A 21,850-nucleotide genomic window follows, 5' to 3' on the forward strand; every position below is an offset into this window, starting at 1 on the left:
TCATGGTGCAATTATTGATAACAGTATGTTTTTACCTATTTATTTTTATTGTATTTTTGTAATTGATTTTTGGAATCTAGGGACCATTGACGTCACAGATTGTTTTGTATCAGTTTGTTGTTGAATCAATCAGGCCTGTGAGTCACATTACATTGCGTTCATAAGTAATAGGCCTACTGCATGTGGGTAAATCAACAGGAGAAAACGAAAACTGGTAACACATTGAATTGATCATTCAAACAGATCATTCAAAAAAAATTATCCAATTATTAAGTGTGGCAGACGAAGCAATTCAATTTTTACGTAGGACTATCACTGGATTATATGTGGAAATGCTTAAATATTTCCAGTCAAGTTGAGTTTATAAACAAACATTGTATATAAAGAGCGGAAATATTTATACAGGCTGTAAATTGGCGAGGAAAACATGTTCTAACTAAAACGCAATATTTCCAGGCAACATGTTTAAACAAAGCATCCATAGACTTCATTATTTTACTGGGGCTGCATAAAAAAAGTGTCGTGACAAAATGAGTCTTCTTATACGCCAGATCAATTTGAGGTCTAAAAAACTCCACATTATTTTAAAGCTAAAATTCTTGGTGTCTGGATACAAGATGATTAAATGGAATAAAAATGTAAAATAGTTCCTAACCAGGGCCATGTTCCTAATTCAGTAGGAGATAACATTATGCTCAGTAGGCTAACGGTCGGGAGTTTCCAAAAAAAGTTTCTTGTGGACATAAGTGTGTTAATTTTGCTATGGAGTTGTCTAAATAACAGGCCTACACGCCTTTTAAGCAGGTTTACAGCTGCCAATGTGTCCAGCTCTCACAGAGCCAAGAGGAAATTTCATATTCCAAAAAAATGTCGATTTGATACATAAAAATAGTGCAATTCCTTTCCTTATCTGTACTCTTGAACATACTTTGTGTATCATAACTCAATTTCCTGTCCATTTTAAAAATTCAACTGACTTGTTTAAATCCTTAGTACGATTTCCTGTGCTTTTTACTTTCCCTTTTTATCTTATTATTTCTATTAAATTGTTAAGCTGATGTATTTTTTGAATTTTTAACGTGAATGCTCTTAATGCTCCCGTTTACTTGTTTTTTTTATATTGTTTTTTTGTAAACTAACCTTTTGATGTTTTTCAATTACTTTTAATGTTATTTTTATAATGTTTAATGCTTTTAAATGTTAATATAAATATTTTATAGTTTTTGATGTCTCATCACTATCAAAAATGTGTTGGATATATAATAATTCAGCATATGCTGCGATGTTTGATATCCCAACAAAAAGAATTGACAGGATTCTCCAACGCCCCCCCCCCCCAGCCAAGGCACGTCTCGGTTCGCTGGGACCCTGGACAGACCTCAGCGAACCAAATCTGTTTCGTGCCTTAGGCTCTTGTGTACATATAGTGAACTGAATTATTAAAATGAGATATCAAAATCGCTCATGAGCATCATGGCAAACGATACGCCAATTATCTCGAGGCCATACGCATACATAAATAAACATTGACTATGAACAAAACCAAACATGAAAACTGAAGAAAACAGAGATAAACCATGAGAGACAGATTATTGAAGTTTGTTCTACATTCATAACACAGACGGAGAAGAAAATGAAAATAAAAGGATGATGTACATGCTCGTATGTAGGCCTACCTTATATTTTTTATTTAGTCACTAAACTGGTATTGCAATGTACAACTAATGACTGTAATAAAAATGATCAATAGTGTATTCTTCGCATATATACAGGTGATATATATCCACAGGAAACCACCCCATATCTTACTTAACTCATAACTCATAAGTTCATAACTTACTTAATACGAATTTTAAAAATTAAAAAATTGAATTGAATTTTTTTTATTTTGGCTCAAGACTGACAGTACATCTTCAACATGTCTATCACACAGTTTTGCTGTTGAGTAGCTTACATAATAATTAGGCGAGACTTTTTCATTCCTTGTTTTGCGAATTCATTTTTTTAACGATTATAAATATAAAGGTTTGTTTTCGTATTCAGCATATAATTTTAGCAAAAACATCCAGACGGAGGAGAAAATGAAAATAACATTTTATTGGGAAATGTAAACAGTGTATTAATGGGATGGTTAAATGCTTTAAATTTATACAATTAGGAAGAAATATACATATCTTTGGAGATTTCAAAATCATCATTATTTGCAGGCAGTGGGTTTGCTAAAAAGGTATAAAAAAGTCTTGCCTTAGCATCAGTGATCATTTGAGAATTAGTGTCATTGAACCACATTATATCATGTTATTGAACGTAATTTGATTATATATATATATATATATATATAGGCCTATATATATATGTATATATCTGCATAATTTTTTATAAATATTATTATTTTATATTATTATTTTCTTCCAAGTTGTGACTTCATATTGGCTATTTTAGCAGCAACTTGTTTGTTTTGTACGCCGCATTTCATCAGCACCAAATTAAGATCTTCTTCACTCTTGATTTGAAAGGCAGCTTCGGCCGCTTGATCTAAAACACTATGAAAAGAAAAAAACAAGCCATGCTTTAAATTTTTTTTAAATAAATAAATTTAAAAATTTTAATAATATCATTACTTATAACAGACTGACGAGAACAAATTCTCGATAATCAATTATTTTTTACTCAGGACTCTTTTAGGTCTTGTATTAGAGCGCTGTCCAGATTATCAAATTTTCTCTGACAAAATTCTTATGTATGTCCATATATATCATATCATATATCATATCATATCATTTATTTCACCAAATTCACAAGAACAAACATACAAATACAATAACACAAAAACCACTCAGCAGCACCTGGTAGGATTGCCCAAGAGAGGGCAATGCCCATCTGTCAGGGAGCTCTCCAGTACCAACGGAGAAACATATGCAACATAAATTTTAAAATATTAAAATAATTGTTTGCAGAGCATAGTCATGATGTTCATACATATTAAGGTCATGATGTGATTTCATAAGTTTTTGTGAAATAAAACTTAATAGTCTGGATATGGTTTTACTTCCTCCATTGAACATCATTCCCATCCTAAATAAAAGTGGCAATTCACTGTTTTGGACAATAATGAAATAAAACAAAATGATAAAATTACTATATACACAGACCAGGAAAATAGCCAAATCGTGTTTGATATTAATTATATTTATTTCATGGTATATTTATATATTTTTCTCAATAAATACATTCTTTTATCCCAAATAGAAGTATAATTAACTGTATTTACATGTTATGATTCAATGTCATTTTAATTATTTAATAATCTCAATACATAGAAATCCATTACTTTATTTATTCATCAAAAAAACTGACCAAATGAACAAATACAATTTGTCTTATTTATATCTATTTTATGGTTTAATATAATAATAATTTTTTGTCTTAACACTGTAACATAAACAGTTTCTTTTTTTTTTTTTTTTCAAATATAAAATATATTTAGTATATGTTTCTCTGGCATCCAAAAGCAAGTACAATCACAAAGTAATGGAATCCTTTCTATAAATTATTAGGTTCCTTTGGGATGGTAAGGGAGTTGGGTTATTTTTAGACGTTAGAAAAAAATCATGTCTCAAAGGTTTTGAGCCCACCACCCTGGAATTGAAAGGCAAGAAACTTACCACTAAGTCACAACTCAACTCCATCAACACTGCAGGAATTGAACCCAGGACCTTGGAAATGAAGGGGGTAAAATTTCCCCCAGGCACAAAAGTATGCAATACAATACTGTGTTTTTGTTATTACATAACAAAAATGGTCTAATAACAGTTTATTCAATTTGTATGTTTGCGTACAAAATAAATACATATTATTATTGTATATTGGCTGGAAATAAAACAACTAAAACCTAGACAATGTGAATCTCTTACCCGATTCGAAGGTACATTCTGACCCGGTTTTCTGGTGGAACCTTCTGTACATATTTATTAGCTTCTGTGATGTTTCCATATTTGTAGCAAGCTTCAACAAACGGCTGCCATGAAAATAAGAATAGCAATAAAATTATAATTGTTACAAAGAATGTTCAAATAATCGGCTCTCTAAAATGAACATAGCTCTCAAAAATGTGCTTTACCAAAGATACTGATTATTTTTAGCTTAGTTTAATACTCTTGAATAAAAAAAATAACAGTATAATAAATTATAAAGCACATTTTATGCAAACTGACCTCAAACCCTATAGGAGACTTTTTACTTTTGGAGAATTTTTCTAATTCAATCCAATCTCTTGTCTCAGACAAAGCTTCAATCTTTATTCTCCAAAACCTATAAAATAAATAATAAAAGTAATCTATTATTTAACATTATATACTGTTAGGTTAACAAAACATGGAAACACACATTACATTTTTGGATTTATATCAGATATAAAAATATTTATTCAATATATTATTTTGGAAAAGGTTTCCATACAGCAAAATAAACAAAAATTACAGAAAATATGAACTATGCATCACGGGGGAAGGATCGTTCATGTCATAAAGCTGAGTATTCCTTGCGCCAAAAATCATTGGCCGACGCGATTCTGTAAAGAACACGAAGTGCACGCAATGGAGCGCTTACGACTGCAGCCTGCATACCCAAAAAACAATTTAACAAACCTGATCAAAATTTAACATTCTCAATAAAAATATTTAAAGGAAAAGAAAAGAAGGAACATTGTTTTCCAAACATAATGCTAGCACTAAAGTACCTAGGTTTACGAAGCGTAAGCACAAAGCAACCTTATTATAAACTTGGGTAGACTTAACTTGACCTTGTGTATACAAAATTTTATTGGGTCTACTTTGAAACAGCGGCATCAACAACTCGCAACTTTTCGCTGGGTGAACATCCAACAGCCTAGACTGAGCAAATTTCGTTCTCCAGAACGAAAATTATAAACTTGGGTAGACTTAACTTGACCTTGTGTATACAAAATTTTATTGAGTCTACTTTGAAACAGCGGCATCAACAACTCGCAACTTTTCGCTGGGTGAACATCCAACAGCCTAGCCTGAGCAAATTTCGTTCTCCAGAACGAAAATTATAAACTTGGGTGGACTTAACTTGACCTTGTGTATACAAAATTTTATTGGGTCTACTTTGAAACAGCGGCATCAACAACTCGCAACTTTTTGCTGGGTGAACATCCAACAGCCTAGCCTGAGCAAATTTCGTTCTCCAGAACGAAAATTATAAACTTGGGTATACTTAACTTGACCTTGTGTATACAAAATTTTATTGGGTCTACTTTGAAACAGCGCCATCAACAACTCGCAACTTTTCGCTGGGGGAACATCCAACAGCCTAGCCTGAGCAAATTTCGTTCTCCAGACACATATCTTCTTTTAAATACTCCGACAACCAATAACACTTCAGGTTTAACATGCCCTTTCTTTTTTTTTTCTTTTTGCATTGTGTTATCAAAGACTAGCCTAGGCCTCTACAAAAACAAGGTTGTGCACCAGTCACACAGCACAGATAAACACTGGTAACTACGTAGAGCGAAATACCTATGCTCTGGATGCCCCCACCCCCAGTGGTAGTTGCCAGGTTTTTGGAAATTTCCATTTCATAATTTAGCGAAAAATACACCAAAGTGTACAGCAATACATGTTCATACAAACTGTTATAAAAAGCATATCAAAACATCTACTGAAAGTTCTTGCTAGGTCATGTAAATCAAATAAACATGAAAAACTTGAATTGGCTACCTTTGAAAATCTTAAAGTTTATAAACTGACCTTTTGTCTGGTACCTTAAATTCTTTCCTAAGTTGCTCTGCAAGTTTTGTTCGATTTGTGAGTAAAAGCTCTAAAATTGTGTCATGAATTGATAAATTCAGGTACGGCTGTTTCAAGTCAGCCTCCATATCTTTCTGGTACGATAACAATTTTATCTGCTCCTCGGTCATCTAGAATACCATTTAGAAAAATAAAAGGCAAATCACTCTAATCTCTAAATAAATTAATAAATTGCTTAATTAAACATTTAACAGTCGGTAGTAATAAACAAAATGTCTTTTTGTCATTATTTAAAATAATATTAAAAAAATAGTATGTACAATACATTTTCATGGAAATATTGATGGCTGTCACTTTGTGTGAGCTTGACAACAGTATCTAAGGGACAGGGATTAATGTAACAATCCATGGCACCATGACAAGTGTAATTGCTTTTGTTATGAAAAAAAGCTTTTTAAATAAAATAAAATGGAGAACATAATACCTTGGTAGCAAATTCATAGTTTGCTTTCTTGTAGTTTTCTTGCGCAACATGTAACATGTCGATCTGTGTCTTCACATTTTTCTAAGAGCAAAAAATTAAAAAATTTTATATAATTAAATAATAATAATAATTAAATACTATATTTTTCAGGGTCTCAAATCTTCCAGAAGTCACAAAAGTGACCTCTTGCACTTCCAAAAGCAAAGCACGAATCCCCCAGAAAATAACCAAACTCCTGCAAACATATTTATAATTATTATATATTCTGAACTGTCGTGTATTTGGATAAGTTACGGTTAATAATATTTGGGGACTTAATAGGAATCAACGATGGAAACTTGCAAGAAATGGTTGTTACAAGCTTACCTCTGACGCATAAATGTAACTGTTACAGACTTTAACATTTGCCATCTCCACGTAATCATCTACCTGCTCATACAGGTTCTCCAGCATGTCCGGATTCTGTTGTCGACAATACTAATAACAAAAACAATAATAGCAACAATAATAAAAATCTCCCTCTAATTATATACCCTCCAATTAAAGAACACTTTTTTTGTGGTCCCATGTTAAGGAATATATTCTAATTAAAAACCAAACTGCTAAAGACCGTGGAAAAGTTTGAAAGGCAAATGGGAAACACCAATAAAACAGCAAACAGCTATACTGTATAATGCAAAACAATTTAAAATTAAAATTAAAATGGAACAGTAGTGAAAATCCGATTAGAATGACAAAATAAACTAAGCATCCACTGGAAGGAATCCCAATATCTGCAGACGGATCTGTTTCGGCCTTCTAGGCCTCATCAGTGCAGCTAGGGTACAGACCCAAACGAAACGTTCGACCAGCTTAGGTAGGGCCCAAACTAGTCCCACGACCACTAATGATTACAGAGCCGTTTATTTACAATGACGTAGGATCTAGATAGGCCTACTGAACTACAGGAATATGTGAGATAGGTAACATGGGAACGGGCACACTCTCGAATAAGCGCTGCACGGAAGCCTCCAAAAATTTTATAAGCGCCACAGCGTTTATTCGAGCATTTACAGTAGTGCCTTTGGATTCTCTAGGATTCTATTTTGGTCTGATCGGTAGTGCCTGATAAAGGTGAGAGGTGCTGTGGCCTGTCTGAAGAAAATGAAACATAGTATGCCTTCTATTCTCAAAGTATTTTGACTCAACCAACCACAACTGAAAACAGTAATTTTAATATACACACATGTGCTTCTACTACGAAGAAAGTATGTGTATATTAAAACAGTAATTTTAATATACACATACTTTCTTCGTTGTAGAAGCACATGGTTATATCTGTGGCAAAGTCATGACTTGAATCTTTCACTTGGGGAAAAATAGAGTTAAAATTTGCATGTTCGAAACTTTGCAATATTAATTGTTGTACCCTTTTTAAACTTTGCAGGATTGTATATTAATAGGATTGTTTGTTTATTGCAAAGTTATTAGCGATAAATACAGATACATTGTTTAGCCTCGGAAACATGTCAGGCTCGGTATTGTTGCAAGTAAGACATATTTTTGGAATTTATCACGTTTGGAGCAATCATATGCATTACCTAGCTTTTTCATATGTCGCTGTTAAGATTATTGATATAAAAACATCAATAACCATTTGAACTTTCCTTACCAAACTCCATCAACTCAAGACAATTTTTGAATACCATTCCGAGGCAAAACAGCGTATCTTCATCGTAGATACTGTACATTGTTTTGCCCCATAATTTTGTAGTTACGTTGTTTTGCCACGGAAAACCACTAGATTTTAAGTCTTGTGCTTAAAGATAGGTGGTGCTATATCTGAAACGACTCATTATTGAGGCCTGAAATTTTCACAGGTAATTCAGAAGTGTTCAATATACTCCCAAACGATATTATCTCAAAATCGACAAAAATGTCAGTTACGTTGTTTTGCCTCGGGACGACCGATATGCATGCTTTACTAATTATCCTTTTGTAAGGCATATGTAAGAATGTCCTTTCCCTCTCAGGCCTAGAAAAGACCAAGGTCTAGCCCAAACAATCAAGCAGCCAGTCAAACTATTAATATTCCCACTTGGATAGGGTGGAAAGATTAAGCGCTTTGTTGGACAGACCCCTAGTGGTAGTCATTAGTCGGTCTTTATTATTACACACTGATCCGATTTTGTGATGTGAATTCCCCTTTAGGCCTAGAGCTGAAATAATGCCTATCTAAATCAGCAGTATTAGTCTTCCCTCTACAGTATTGTATACATATTTAAATCTAAAAACAACTGAATTATAACAGGCCTTCGGTAGGGTTAGGTCTTCCTCCTGGGTAAGCCTAGGTTTTACCAAACAAGCACCCATCATGGATAAATCAGTAATCGTCAGTGGAAAATTCCCAGAGAAATGTGAATGAATATATATAAATAGGACATGACAATATGAAACTTGCAAGACAAGCATGAATAGGCATAAACAGCAAAAAATTGCTTGTACTGTAGACAGCATGCCAGAACAAGTTTGAAACATTTAGAGCAAACAACATTCAGAATGTTTATGTGATATGTCTATGGTAAGAAGCCAATTCGTAGTTCATACTTTAAACTATGATTTGGTTGATTTTGATATGTATTTAAAAACATAGGTAGACATAATAAAAAAAAAGACAAATTCCTTTTACAAATAATTACAAATGACTTGGTTTAAAATGCTGCCCTTAATATTATAATAACATGCACAGAATAGAGATAATTATTTTAATGTAGTGATGTATAGACCATTTAAAATATTAAAAATCAACAACAGTTCAAAAACACATCGAACAGCACCTATATGCTGTATGCCAATTCCTTGAAGACTATTTTTAATAGTACTTTCAATCATGATGACAATAGAAACAATTAGACTAAAATCATTATGATGATATAATGATAATGATGATTTGAATGATGGTGATGTAAATGATGATAATAATTGTTTTTCGTAGTATTAAATGATGATTATTCTACCAGTACACAATGTTTAACAACAGTGAGGAAACACTTTTAATTACTGAGTGGCAAATGTAAATCTGTAATGTACTGTATGTATGTACTGTACTTTCAGTTATATAGTTTCCTGTATCTAGTTTAAAGCAGTTAAGTACAGGAAGCTATGAACACATAGAGTAGCTTCCTGTATCCATGGAGGTTCTAATTTTATATCGCCATGCTCTATCTAACTCTATCTAGTGGTCTAAAGCAGATTCCTTGGAAAAGGTGCTTATCCACATTGTATCTCCTTTGTAGTTTAAATACCATTGGGCTAAATAACTAGCTGTATTATGAAATTTTCCACAGGGAATCAGAGTGCCAAATCCAAGTTATGAAAATGTGTGTAGTGTTGAGTATGTATATGTGTTCACAGATTTCTATATCTAATCTAAGTATTACAAATACGAATATGATAACACCTTTTGCATTTTGAAAAAAATACAAAAGGAAGTTTAACTTTAAATATACATAATAAAATCTCAATAAAAAGTCTCATCCAGAAAAAGGGGTACAGTGGAGGAAAACTAACAACAAGGTACAGGGATACATTAAAACAGAAAAAAACAGTAAAAGTAAAAAAGCAGCTGATTATTCAGGCTGACGACACAGACTTGAAGATAGCGCATGCGCCAAATATGTTCTGTAAGAATGATTATGAATTTCATGAGATTTTACCACACTATCCTAGAAAAAAAAAGGCTACAGTCAGCTCTTGAGGGCGCTGTTAAAAGCTGAAGGAACCATTATTTCCTGGAAAAGTAAATGTTTAAAGCCCTCCAATTTTTGAAGGAAATAACAGCTCAAAAGGTTTCCATTTTCCAACAGATCCCAAAATAACTTGAAAATTCTTACTTAATCCCCATTTTATCTCATCTAGACTTAGGTCTAAGGTCTAAGCCTAAGTTTGGAGGGTCATATCAACACGGTGTGATCATTATTAAAAATATTTGTTTAACTTTTTTACACAATGACTCGCACAACATACTGAACACTATTACTATTCAATCAGGATTGGAAAGTAATATATAGTATGTAAAATAATGCCATCGTAATTTTCTTAATCATAAAAAGACAACTATATTTGATAAGTTAATGTTGTATTTAAGACAAATATATTATAATTAGGCATATTAAGCATTTACCTTGACTGCTAGGCCAGCTCGGCCACATTCCCAAGCCTTGGATGCAATCTCAGAGTAAGAGATCCCTGGAGTATCCCCTAGCTTACTCTGGATTGCCCTAGCAATTTGATCATCAGCAACGTGCGTCTGCTGAACCTAGAACAAAAAGAAAAATAAATAAGGAAATAAATAAAGTACACCTTAAAGATTCTCTAACAATTTATCAGCAAATCAAAACAACAAGATATATTTAAATATATGTCACAATAAATACAAAAACAAATACAGTCACATTAAGGCAAGTCGGATAGCCAAGCGGTTAAGGCAGGGGAACTGAAAACTAGCATTAATATCACTGCTGGTTCGAGTGGCACACTCGCCTATGTTGCTGGTTTTGGAATTCTTCTCAGATAAGGACTATAAATGGTAAGCCCAGTGCACATAATTGGCTCATGTGCACTTTAAAGAACCAGTATATCCTTTAGGAGGCAAGTAGGGGGTTACCCTGGTGTACTGGTCCATACAGCCCCTGCTGCCCTGCAGTTAGGAATCCGTCCTTTGCAGGATGTGCCTTCGTAAACTCGTAAATAAATCCATGCTGATTATTATTATAAGAGAGAGAGCAGCTTAGCTCAGTCGGCTAATCTGGTGGTAGCCGCTGTGTGTGTGCTGAACCGTCGAGATCTCTAGGTCCCCGGTTCAATTCCCATCGCTGCCTCTCCTTGTGTTTTAGTTAGAGGGCTGAAATACAAGTTACAATAGCGCACCATCGTTCGGATGAGACGTTTAAGCCGTTGGTCTCGTGTGCATTATGGGTGCACGTTAAAGAGCGCAGTACACTCTTCAGAAAAGAGTAGGGGATTGTCTCCCGGTGGACTTCCCAATCACCACCAGAATGACCCCACTGGAAATAAGTCTTCTTCTAGACTTTCGTGGGCTATCCTTGGTGTTTACACCGAATAAATCCATCCATCCTATCTATAAATAATATTATCTACAACTTTCAGCAATTATACAGCATTAATGTCAATAATGTATTCTGAAACTATACAGGATAACATTAGATTTTAAAAATAAATCGATTTTTAAAAATAAAAAATACAAATGCATACCTTGTAACATGCCCAGTGGCCTAGGATTCTGCTTTCTCCTTCTGTTTCCGGCAATTTAAGGTATTTGCAGATCCGAACAGCTAAACACCAATTCCTTCTCAATATCAACCTAAATCACAGATAAAATATCAATATTTTAATCAAACAAACAACTTCAATGGAGCTATGGTTTATTCTTTAAGGTGCCCACCATCTAATCTCAAGGTCATAGGTTCAATTGTGGAAACTCAGGGCTTTTTTCACTATATTAAAATATACATCTTAACACTGCCATTTTTTAAGACCCTATTAATAAACACTAGGCTGAAACTTGTTGACCCCAAGTCAGCCATCAGGGCTCGATTTAGTACTAGTCCATCATACAATGTACAGTAAAACTCCTCTGGGCTAGTAAACCTACCTTACTAACCCGGTGGACCAGTGATCAGTTATAAACTATTACTGCAAGTATGCTTGGCCAAGAACATAATGTTACTGATGTAAAATGTAGCCAATGATTGGGCTAGTAAAATAGTCAATGGGCTAGTGAAATATACAGTAAAATAGCCCAGTGGGCTGGTGGCGAAAGAAAGTTAAATTGAGTAATGGTTAGATATTTATATTACAAAATTAATGGGCATATTGTTTTCAGAATAGAAGAAATAAAATCCTCCTTATGCCATACCAACCTGTCAACCAGGACTGGTAATGTAAGATGCTTCAATCTTAAAAATTAACATTAAGGAATATATTATAAACACAATTGTTTTCTGTAGTAAATTATAAGAGATAAAGCAGTTTAGATTTAGTATACAGTAATATTTTAGGTCATCAGTTCAAGACCAACACTGGCCACATTGTACGCGTGCTTGCACAAGACATTTCATCTTCATTTGTCTTTCTTCACTAAGGCAAAGATACTAGAAACACAATATAGAGCTCTCCACAGACAAGAAAGTGTTCCACCAAAATGCATGGTGGAAATACAAGCAATGGGGCGCCGCATATGACTGGATCTAAAAAAACTTCTGCCAAACTGACATCACTGTAAATAAATAACCTCTTTTGGCGGCCCTTTTGGTGGAGGTAGAAATCATTGCCCCCCATAAGATACAAACAATTAGGCATAAATAAATCAAAAGAATAAAATAACAGAAACAAAAGCACAGAATCATATGACCAGACTCTGATTAGTGATAAAGTTTCCATCATTAACGAAAAGAGAAGGCCGCCGCTTACGTCTGGATTTACTTAGCAACAGAACGGATGAATGTGAACTGGATAAACGTGAGTAAATTTGCTATATTTAAACTGAAGGGCGCCGCATACGACTGGATTTGTGTAAACGATGTGATGTATATCCGCTACGCTAATAATAATAATAATAGTGTGGATTTGTATAACGCCGGTATCCACCAAACAAGGTTCTCATGGCGCTTGACATGTGGACTGGATTTGACATGGGTACCTCTGGTAGTAGGTGAATCAATCAGAAGGGAATTTGTAGTGCTGAATTACTGTTCATGTTTACATGACTTGGAATATTACCCCAGAGAGTGGAGGAGGCTGCGTATTGAGAATAATATACTCTGTATCAGATGACAAGCTAAAAGAGCATCTGGAGAAATTCTTACTAAATGAATGGGGGGAAATAATCAATTCCTATAAACTACTACAAAAGAAATAAAACCATTATTATTAATAACAATCAAATACATTAATTTGCATTCAAGAACTTGAAACTGTATGTAAATATGAGTAAAAATTAATATTACAGTAATTTTAATAAAAGGACTAACAAAATAATAAAATGAATATTAACAATACATAATCTAATATATTGATACAAATTAGAATTCTGGGTGGGAAGACAAAGGATACTGATCGTAGGTAATCGGAATTCCCACGCGGTAATCCCGCACAGCGTTGAGAACACGCAGCATCTGGCACATGTTGACAAACATATCCGGTTTCATGTTAGTAAGGAAACACTTGCCGAATGCAGCAGCCTACAAGGAAAAAGTGAAGTCATTCGATTGTTAAAAAAAAAATCATATTTTTTTTTATCTTAACTTTATATCTCAACACAGACTGTATAACCTTAGCCAATCAGAGAGCTTGAAAATAAAATACTTACACGAAGTAGCATCCTTTGAGTTGCTGGCTCATACTCGGCTCCGGCAGCCTGAATGCATTGCTGTACCGCCCTCTGGAGTTGGTCCTTGATCTCACGAATATACTCATCTGCCTTTTCACTCTTTTTCTGTACGTTACCATAAAAAATATATTAGATTGTCAGCCTAAATCACTAGAAAAATTGATGAGAAAAAGTGGGTTTTTTATACTTCCACCAAGGATTGATGGCCAACAAAATACTAGTGATAATCAAATGTGAGCTGTCGTGACAAAATGAGTTTTGTGGTACGAAAAATGAAAAATGAATTATTGATATATTTAGATAGATGAATATATATGCTTTATTTTGGTCTTTAAATCATGTTCCTATGTTGAGTAAAACAGGAATAAAATCATTTTCTCGTTGGTTTTCTATCAAATTTGAAAAATACCTTTACAAAATGTGCCTCAAAAACATGGTTACAGTACCTTAGGTAACTCAACTCAGAACTTTTGCTACTATGAAACATACTAAACTTTAACAGAAAAATTGAAAACCAATTTTTGTCAAAATATCACTTCAGATATATTTTCCTGAATATATCAAATTGATGTGGCGTACCACAAGACTCATAATAATAGAATATTCATTTGCTTTACAATTATACTAAAATATAGAGCTACCTGAAATTCCCTTGATGCTTCATACAACATAGCACCTGGGGCCATTGATCCTATTTTGAATATATCCTCCACCACATCTGAAATAAAATTATCACTCTATCATAAATGACACTATAACACATTATGGTAGATTAAATGTGCTTTCCACTAAATATAATAAGCAATTGAATAAGTGCCATGGATCATTATTCCAACAAGTAATTTTTGTAATAAACTTTTCTTCCATATTAACTATATATCTCAAGTGTTTACATGTGTTATCAAGATTTCACACAATTTATTTTTGCATAATCTGTTGCTCATGCAGCAAAATGAATAAATTTTGTTTATTTATGCACAGTATTAACTTTGTTTTCCTCTATAAATAGGAGTCAAAAAACGAAAATTATACACTTGTGGGTTGATTAAGCATTTATATGAAGGCATTTTTTTACATTATAAATTAAAATATATTATTTTAATACAATCCTTATAATAGTAGTGACAGCGAAGATAATTTATACAACAAAAGAAATAGTAAAAATGACAGGAAAATTACAACATGATTGTGCACTTACTTGGTACTCGCTGTAACATCTCGTGAGTTTGTGTTCCTATAATACGAAGGCCATCGTATTCAGCTGTCAAGTGGACCTCACTGTCCACCGTATACTTAACCCAGTCCTTATCGGGGCCTATCATCACCAACATGTTTTCCCAGTACGCCACAATCGCTCCAACGCCACACCAACTTAATTGCTTTGGCCTTGTTTTACTTTTTGTATCAAACTCACAATGCTTCCTCTTAAAATTGTAAATTTATACAAAAAATGAATTTGTAATGTTACTCCAAAAATAACTATAAGTCAAGAATATATTAAACAAAGATATATTTTACATTTTAAGTAAGCATGTTTACAGTACACAGATTTTTTTTTTTTTTTCCGGACATTTTAATACTAAATTATGACACAATTCATATGTGTATCATAATGTTTTTGATATTGATTCAATACAGAATATAACGAGAGAAGTTTTGTTATGCATGTTATCCAGGACATAGAATTAAAAAAATCACACTCTATTAATGAAGGAGACGCAGTTTTAATTCTTTTACGATACTTAAAAACTATCAAACAATAAAAAAAAGCATTATTATTCCATAACCAACATTTTAATATAGACATAAATGCAGGTAGATATTTCTGAATGTAAACATACTTTTAGGTCAGATGAGCCAACCCAGAAAACACCAGTATCTGCAAACAATGCTAAGAAGCGATGATCAAAGGACACTGACATCTCCATGAAAGAGTTTACAGGTGCATCCAATTCTAAAGCCTGGTGTAAGAAATTAAGAATCCATTTTATATTTTATCTAAAAAAAAAAGTTTATCCAAGTTTTATAAACTTTTTCTGCATATTACCTGTTAATAGCATCGAACACAAATGGCAACAACAAAAGCAGCAGCATCAAAACACAACAGCAGCAACAACAAAAGTAGCAGCAGCAACAAAAACAGCAATAGCAGTTGCAACAACAGCAATAGCAGCAGCAACAACATCAATAGCAGCAGCAACAACAGCAATAGCAGCTGCAACAACAGCAATAGCAGCTGCAACAACAGCAATAGCAGCTGCAACAACAGCAATAGCAGCTGCAACAACAGCAATAGCAGCTGCAACAACAGCAATAGCAGCTGCAACAACAGCAATAGCAGCTGCAACAACAGCAATAGCAGCTGCAACAGAGACTGCCTCTCACTGGATATGACACACCAACTACTGGGGGCAGATTCCAGACCTTTTCAAATAAATAACAAAAAATATTCATGGTCGTCGTGTTGCACTTTTTTATAATAATCTAGTTCAAATTTTTCCTAATATTGATATTTTTAATTGTAATATTTCTATTTTTTAATCTTATACTAAATACCGGTTCATAATATAGTACTATGATTTTTTTTATGCTTTTTATGTTTTTTTAAAAAAAAAAAAAAAAAAAAATGTATATATTTTTATGAATGATATTGTATATTTTTATGGCTACTCTGTTTTTGGTGTTTTTGATACACTGTTGAGTCTTGAATAAATAAAAAAAAAAAAAAAAATTAATTGAAATTCATATATCACATTTGAATTGTATATTAACTTGTGGCATTGGCCGTATTCATCTGGTCGTTCTTCGTTAAACCATGTTCACCTGCGCACTGGTAAAATCCTACTTAAGAAAGACGACCAGTCAAATAGAAAAAGTCTGGTAAATACTTGACAAAACAAAATGGCTGCATAGTTACCGCAATACACTCTGCAATACATTTTATGAAATTTAATCTGAATTATATTAATGCAAATGTTGTTGCTAAACTGCTAAATCGGCTATAAATTGCTAAATCAGGCATATTTTTTTTGGTTACGTGCATAATTTAACACTGATTAACGCATTCTGGTTAAGTTAATTTTCGTTGTCAACAAAGTCTATTTTACGAACCAGTCGAATGAAAATATACTCAACGAAAATTCGTACTCAACGGAATGAACCAGTCGAATAAGCCCATTATATACACCTGGGTCGGACAACTCGATTATTTTTTATTACCTATTCTCTTTTGGGAGAGAATAGGCAATTATTTGGTTTATCCAGGTAAGTATCCATGAAGTAGACTTTTGTAATAACCCTGGAGAGGCAAGTGGCCGAGCGGTAAGGCAGGGGCACCGCTAACAACAGCTTTGAGATCGGTGCTAGTTCCAGCCGCTCCTCTCCTAGGGGTCCATTAGTAGAACCAAGTCTTCTTGGATAAGGAATTATAATGGAGGTTCAGTGTACACATCTGACTCGTGTGCACTTTAAAGAACCCATTGCATCTCTCAGAAGAGTAGGGTGTCACCCCAATGCTATGGTTCATTTCAGCCCTTCGTTGTCGAATTATTTTTTTTTTCATTTCATTTTCATTTCTTTTGGCACGAGTGCCAAGGATATGCCAATCAGCGAACTTAATCACTATCCTACGTGGCATATCCATTAAACAACAGGGGACTAAATGGACCAGTACACCGGGGTAACCCCCTACTGGGCTCAACACGAGCCAAATGAGTACACTGGGCCAAGTCCTTACCCGAGAAGACTTAATGTGATTTACTAGAAGCACCTCTTTACGGCTGCTGGGTAGTCACAGACCACGCCCATACATAATTCAGCACAATGGCGCTGCAAGTTTTGGGTTATTCTCCTACCTTTATTTTTATAACCAAAATTGCTATTTCCAGTGACTTAGTTTACATTTTTTGTGATCCTTTCAACTAGTGTTTATTTTTATTGTTTTTAATTTGAGTATTTTTAAAAATTAAAATGGAATTTATTTTCTTTTGTCATACCTGGTATTTCAGCCATTCTCCTCAACCTGGGTTCTTCCACATTGTTGACAACAAAAATACGAAAGCTGCCGGTCAAAATGGCTAATCCAGTACCAGAAAAACTACGGAATGTCTTGCACTCAAGAATTTTTGTTTCTTTCGCATCCTGTATTAAAAATAATTAAAGAGAAATGGTTAAAGAAAAGGTTTACTGACATATGCTCACCAAAAAAAATGATCTAGTTCGAATCTGTACATGTTTTATTTTTAATTTTCTAGAAAGAGATCGATGAACGCGTTGCAGGAAAACTTAATTAAGTATTGGATTATGCAACTTCATGAGACCAATATGATAGCTGAGATGAGGACATTAGTTTCAAAAATCTGAAATGAATGAGGAAGAACTAGGAGGGGGAATAGGAGGCGACAAGAATGAATTTTAACTACATGATATTTTTTTGTTTACATTTTCAAAGTTGTTAGTGGGGTGCAACCATTCTTTCAGAGGGGTTTTCCTTCTTAAGTATGTCATTCTAAGTACAGTAATGATATTTTTTTTATACAGCATCTCATTTCAACCTTGTGAATCAAGAAAAAACACTGCTGTTTTAGATGTGAAAGAAACAAAAATAAAATACAGTGATTACTAAATGGTATCAATTGGTTAGGAATGGTTAATCCAGATGGTGTGTTTCATGCCCAGGTTTCTAACTGGACCAATGGAGGGCTATTTTCAAGCTGTTTTTGCTATGTTTTCTTGTGTAATGTTATTTATTGTGCTGAATAAAGAAATGTGGCAAAGACAAGCCAAACCAGTCACTCGTTGCAAATTGTGTTTCAGAGAAATTAGCAAAAATATGCTAGAATGTAAAATTTTTAAAAATTTATTTTATTTCACTAAACTAAGGTTTATGTATCTATACATCATGCTGTGCTGTAATTTTTCCCAATTTCAATGTTTAAACAACACTTTTTAATGATTTTATGAGAAATGCCTGAAATCATAAACTTTGAAGGCTGATTTCTCATATATTCTTCTTTAAACAGCTGTATGCTTAAATGCTTGTAACTTCATAAGGAAATGTCGGATTTGAATGATTTTTTTTACCATTTTATAGCTCAATTTTACTCTTTAACCCTGTATTAGTAACTCAATGAATACGAAGTGAATAACCTTTCTTACCTGGCCCATTGTGAATGTTTTCTTGTGACTTCCAAGCATGTCATAAAGGTGCACAGTACCATCTTCTTGTATAATCATCAAGTCCTCTGTATTGGTCCATGCAATATGTATGACACGCAAACTTTTCCACTGCAATGAGAGAAAAGTAATAATTTTTTTAGCTGTTTGAAAGAATGTATAACTTGTATTATAGTTAACTTATGTTTTTAATATTGTTTTATAACAGAAAAAAAAAGAATACTTACAATAAACGACGCTACTTGCACTCCAGCTGATGTGAAAATGTACACGATTGGTCGAGCACTTCCCTTGACTTGTAGAATCTTAGTATCATCTCGAATCAATGCTATATTATAAATAATATAAATTTATATAATGAAGTTTGTAGCTGTATAAAAATATAAAAATATAATCTTTTTTAAAAATGATTGTCAATTTCCCTGAGCATATGGACTTGTAGTATTCCACTACCAGAAGTTTTGAAAAAAAAAAAAACAGTTCAACACACTAATGTGCTGATATTCTTGTAAGACAATTTTCTTTTTTATTTTCCAATTACATCTGCTCACTTGTTTTGCACATAGAGACTCTCGTATTTTGCGCAATATAAATAAATAACCTTTAAACTTTTAACAATGGAGGCAAAAAATATTATAAATTAGAATTTTTAAATAAATACATAAATCATGCTGTGGAGTCTTTGTATTTGTAAATTATTTTCAATTCCAGTATTGTTCTAAAAAACTTGTACTAAAGCGAACGAACAATCAATAAAATCTTTTCTCTGGAGAACTAAAACAATTTCAAAATTGATGAAAATGAATTACAATAAAATTACAGGAGAAATAACCATCTTGTAGCATCATAACAATAGAGGAGAACCTCACCAAGAAGATTTATTCATCAAATTGACATAGTTATCACTCACCTATTGGTCCACCATAGGGGGCAGCAGCAATTTTAAACTTCTTTAAATCAGCAATTTCCTGCCATTTTCGGTCCATACTGTACAACTCAGACTTTCTGTTTCAGAACAGATGGAAGAGAATTGTATGTCAAAGATGATTTTCAAATGACGAATTCAACGATTGCCACTTAAATGCACATTCTGATATTTAGGCCCAAGTTTGATTGAGGATAGAATACCTTTAAATTTAAGGAGTAAATTTACCCTCATAGTAATTGTTATTGTCCAGATGGAATAATAGACAATAACTGGATTTGTGTCAGGAGAAACATGTATAGGTGTAATTTTTTTACCCTACCTGACATGGAAATGTACCGAATACTCCGTACATTTGAAAACAACTGCGAAAAAATCGCAAGTTGTTCTCGGGTGGGACTCGAACCCACGATCTCCAGATCACTAGCCTGGCATCATATCTCTAGACCACCGAGCTTGTGCCTGATGGCCAGGGTTGGATTCGAGTCCAAGTAAGTTCATACATGCCAAGTTTGAGTTTGGCTGTGGATGGAGATTTGCACAGGAACGAAACAATTTAGGCGTGGGTCGATGGCCCGCCTAGGGCCCCGGAAATTTTTAGGCCTAGATGCTTTCTGGTGCACTCTGAGCAGATCTCTAGTGCTCAAATTAAATCTTAAAAATGGGGTAATATATACTAACATTTTTTGAAAAATAAAATTCTATAGCTTGAAACATCACTGTCCGACATTTTGAATTTGGATGATGCATCGATGATGATAAGCGCAGCCTATTTTCGCCGGTAAAACCATCGTGGATTCTGGTTCGCTGAAAGTATTGATATGCATCAAAGATACTAGAAATACAAGACACTGCAGTACCCGCTGCTTACTTGGACTCGAATTCAACCCTGGCCTTCAGGCGCAAGCTCGGTGGTCTAGATGCCAGGCTAGTGATCTGGAGATCGTGGGTTCGAGTCCCACCTGAGAACTACTTGCGATCTTTTTCGCAGTTGTTTTCAAATGTACTGAGTATTCGGTACATTTCCACATCAGGTAGGGCAAAAATTACACCTATACATGTTTCTCCTGACGCAAATCCAGTTATTGTCTATTAATCCATCACGACAATAACAATTACTATCAACACTTCAGTACCCGCTGCTTACTTGGACTCGAATTCAACCCTGGCCTTCAGGCGCAAGCTCTGTGGTCTAGAGGTATGATGCCAGGCTAGTGATCTGGAGATCGTGGGTTCCAGTCCCACCCGAGAACAACTTGCGATTTTTTCAAATGTACTGAGTATTCTGTACATTTCCACATCAGGAAGGGCAAAAATTACACCTAGGCCTAGCCTAGGCCTATACAAAAGTACTACTAATATAACACAAGGCTTTGCCGCCTGTGAGTGAGCAGGGTCCTAGGGCCTAGGCCCCTCTATCCAGACTAAGCCTAGGCTAGGCCTAACCAGCCTAAACTAGGCCCCTATCTAGTCTCCCTAGAGGAGGCATAGGGCCTAGGCTAGGGCTAGGCTAGGCGGTCTAGGGCCAGGCCTAGCCTAACCCTAGGCCAGGCCTAATTTAAAACAATTTTTGTAAAAGGTACCTGAAGTAAACTTCCCCCATCGGGTTCCAGTCAGCTGTAACATGTCCCATTGTGATTCTTTAAATGGATGCTGAGGGTAGAAGAGCAATTACGCTCAAAGACCAGGCCTAGCCTAATTTCTAGAACGTCTCACCAATCCACAACACACGCTCTTCGGGTTCGGGTTCGGCCACTGATCTATGGGCTCGACGAATCTCTGGGGCTAGCCTCCTGACAATCGAAACGAATAAAGGTCACAACATAATATGGAACGCTAAAATGGCAAACCGTAGTGTAGTGACTCATGTTGTGACTGGATGACTGGACTGGACAAACCTCAATGGTGCGACACGTCTCAATAAATTCATAATTTTCTTTATTGTGATCGTATAACAGATTGGATACAACAATTCCAATATGTGTAGGATATAAAAACATACTAAGTATGTACAAAAGAATTTCAATGAACATTCAGAAAGTTCATTTAAACAATATGTTTTTGTGTACAATTATGCCTATGGGACAGGTGATTTCACGGAAATA

The 21,850-nt window shown here is 34.3% G+C and overlaps 1 protein-coding gene across 1 annotated transcript; it reads right to left on the reverse strand.

The window, feature by feature from the left end:
- Positions 1-1,589: 1,589 nt before the first annotated feature.
- LOC117109277 (vacuolar protein sorting-associated protein 16 homolog) lies at positions 1,590-21,579 on the reverse strand. Its single transcript, XM_033251549.1, has 20 exons — positions 21,329-21,579; positions 19,731-19,825; positions 19,048-19,148; positions 18,803-18,931; positions 17,641-17,785; positions 15,711-16,069; positions 15,487-15,606; positions 14,844-15,069; positions 14,287-14,363; positions 13,625-13,750; positions 13,369-13,496; positions 12,177-12,212; positions 11,509-11,617; positions 10,418-10,552; positions 6,622-6,732; positions 6,256-6,336; positions 5,772-5,941; positions 4,215-4,311; positions 3,915-4,018; positions 1,590-2,543 (listed from the first exon to the last, which is right to left on the reverse strand). Exons 1-20 carry the CDS (start codon positions 21,376-21,378, stop codon positions 2,402-2,404), a joined length of 2,541 nt encoding a protein of 846 aa, XP_033107440.1. The 5' UTR covers positions 21,379-21,579; the 3' UTR covers positions 1,590-2,401.
- Positions 21,580-21,850: the final 271 nt, after the last annotated feature.

This window comes from Anneissia japonica, unplaced genomic scaffold, assembly GCF_011630105.1.
Source record: "Anneissia japonica isolate Jap-2015-1 unplaced genomic scaffold, ASM1163010v1 scaffold288033_len957474_cov176, whole genome shotgun sequence".
NCBI lineage: Eukaryota > Metazoa > Echinodermata > Crinoidea > Comatulida > Comatulidae > Anneissia > Anneissia japonica.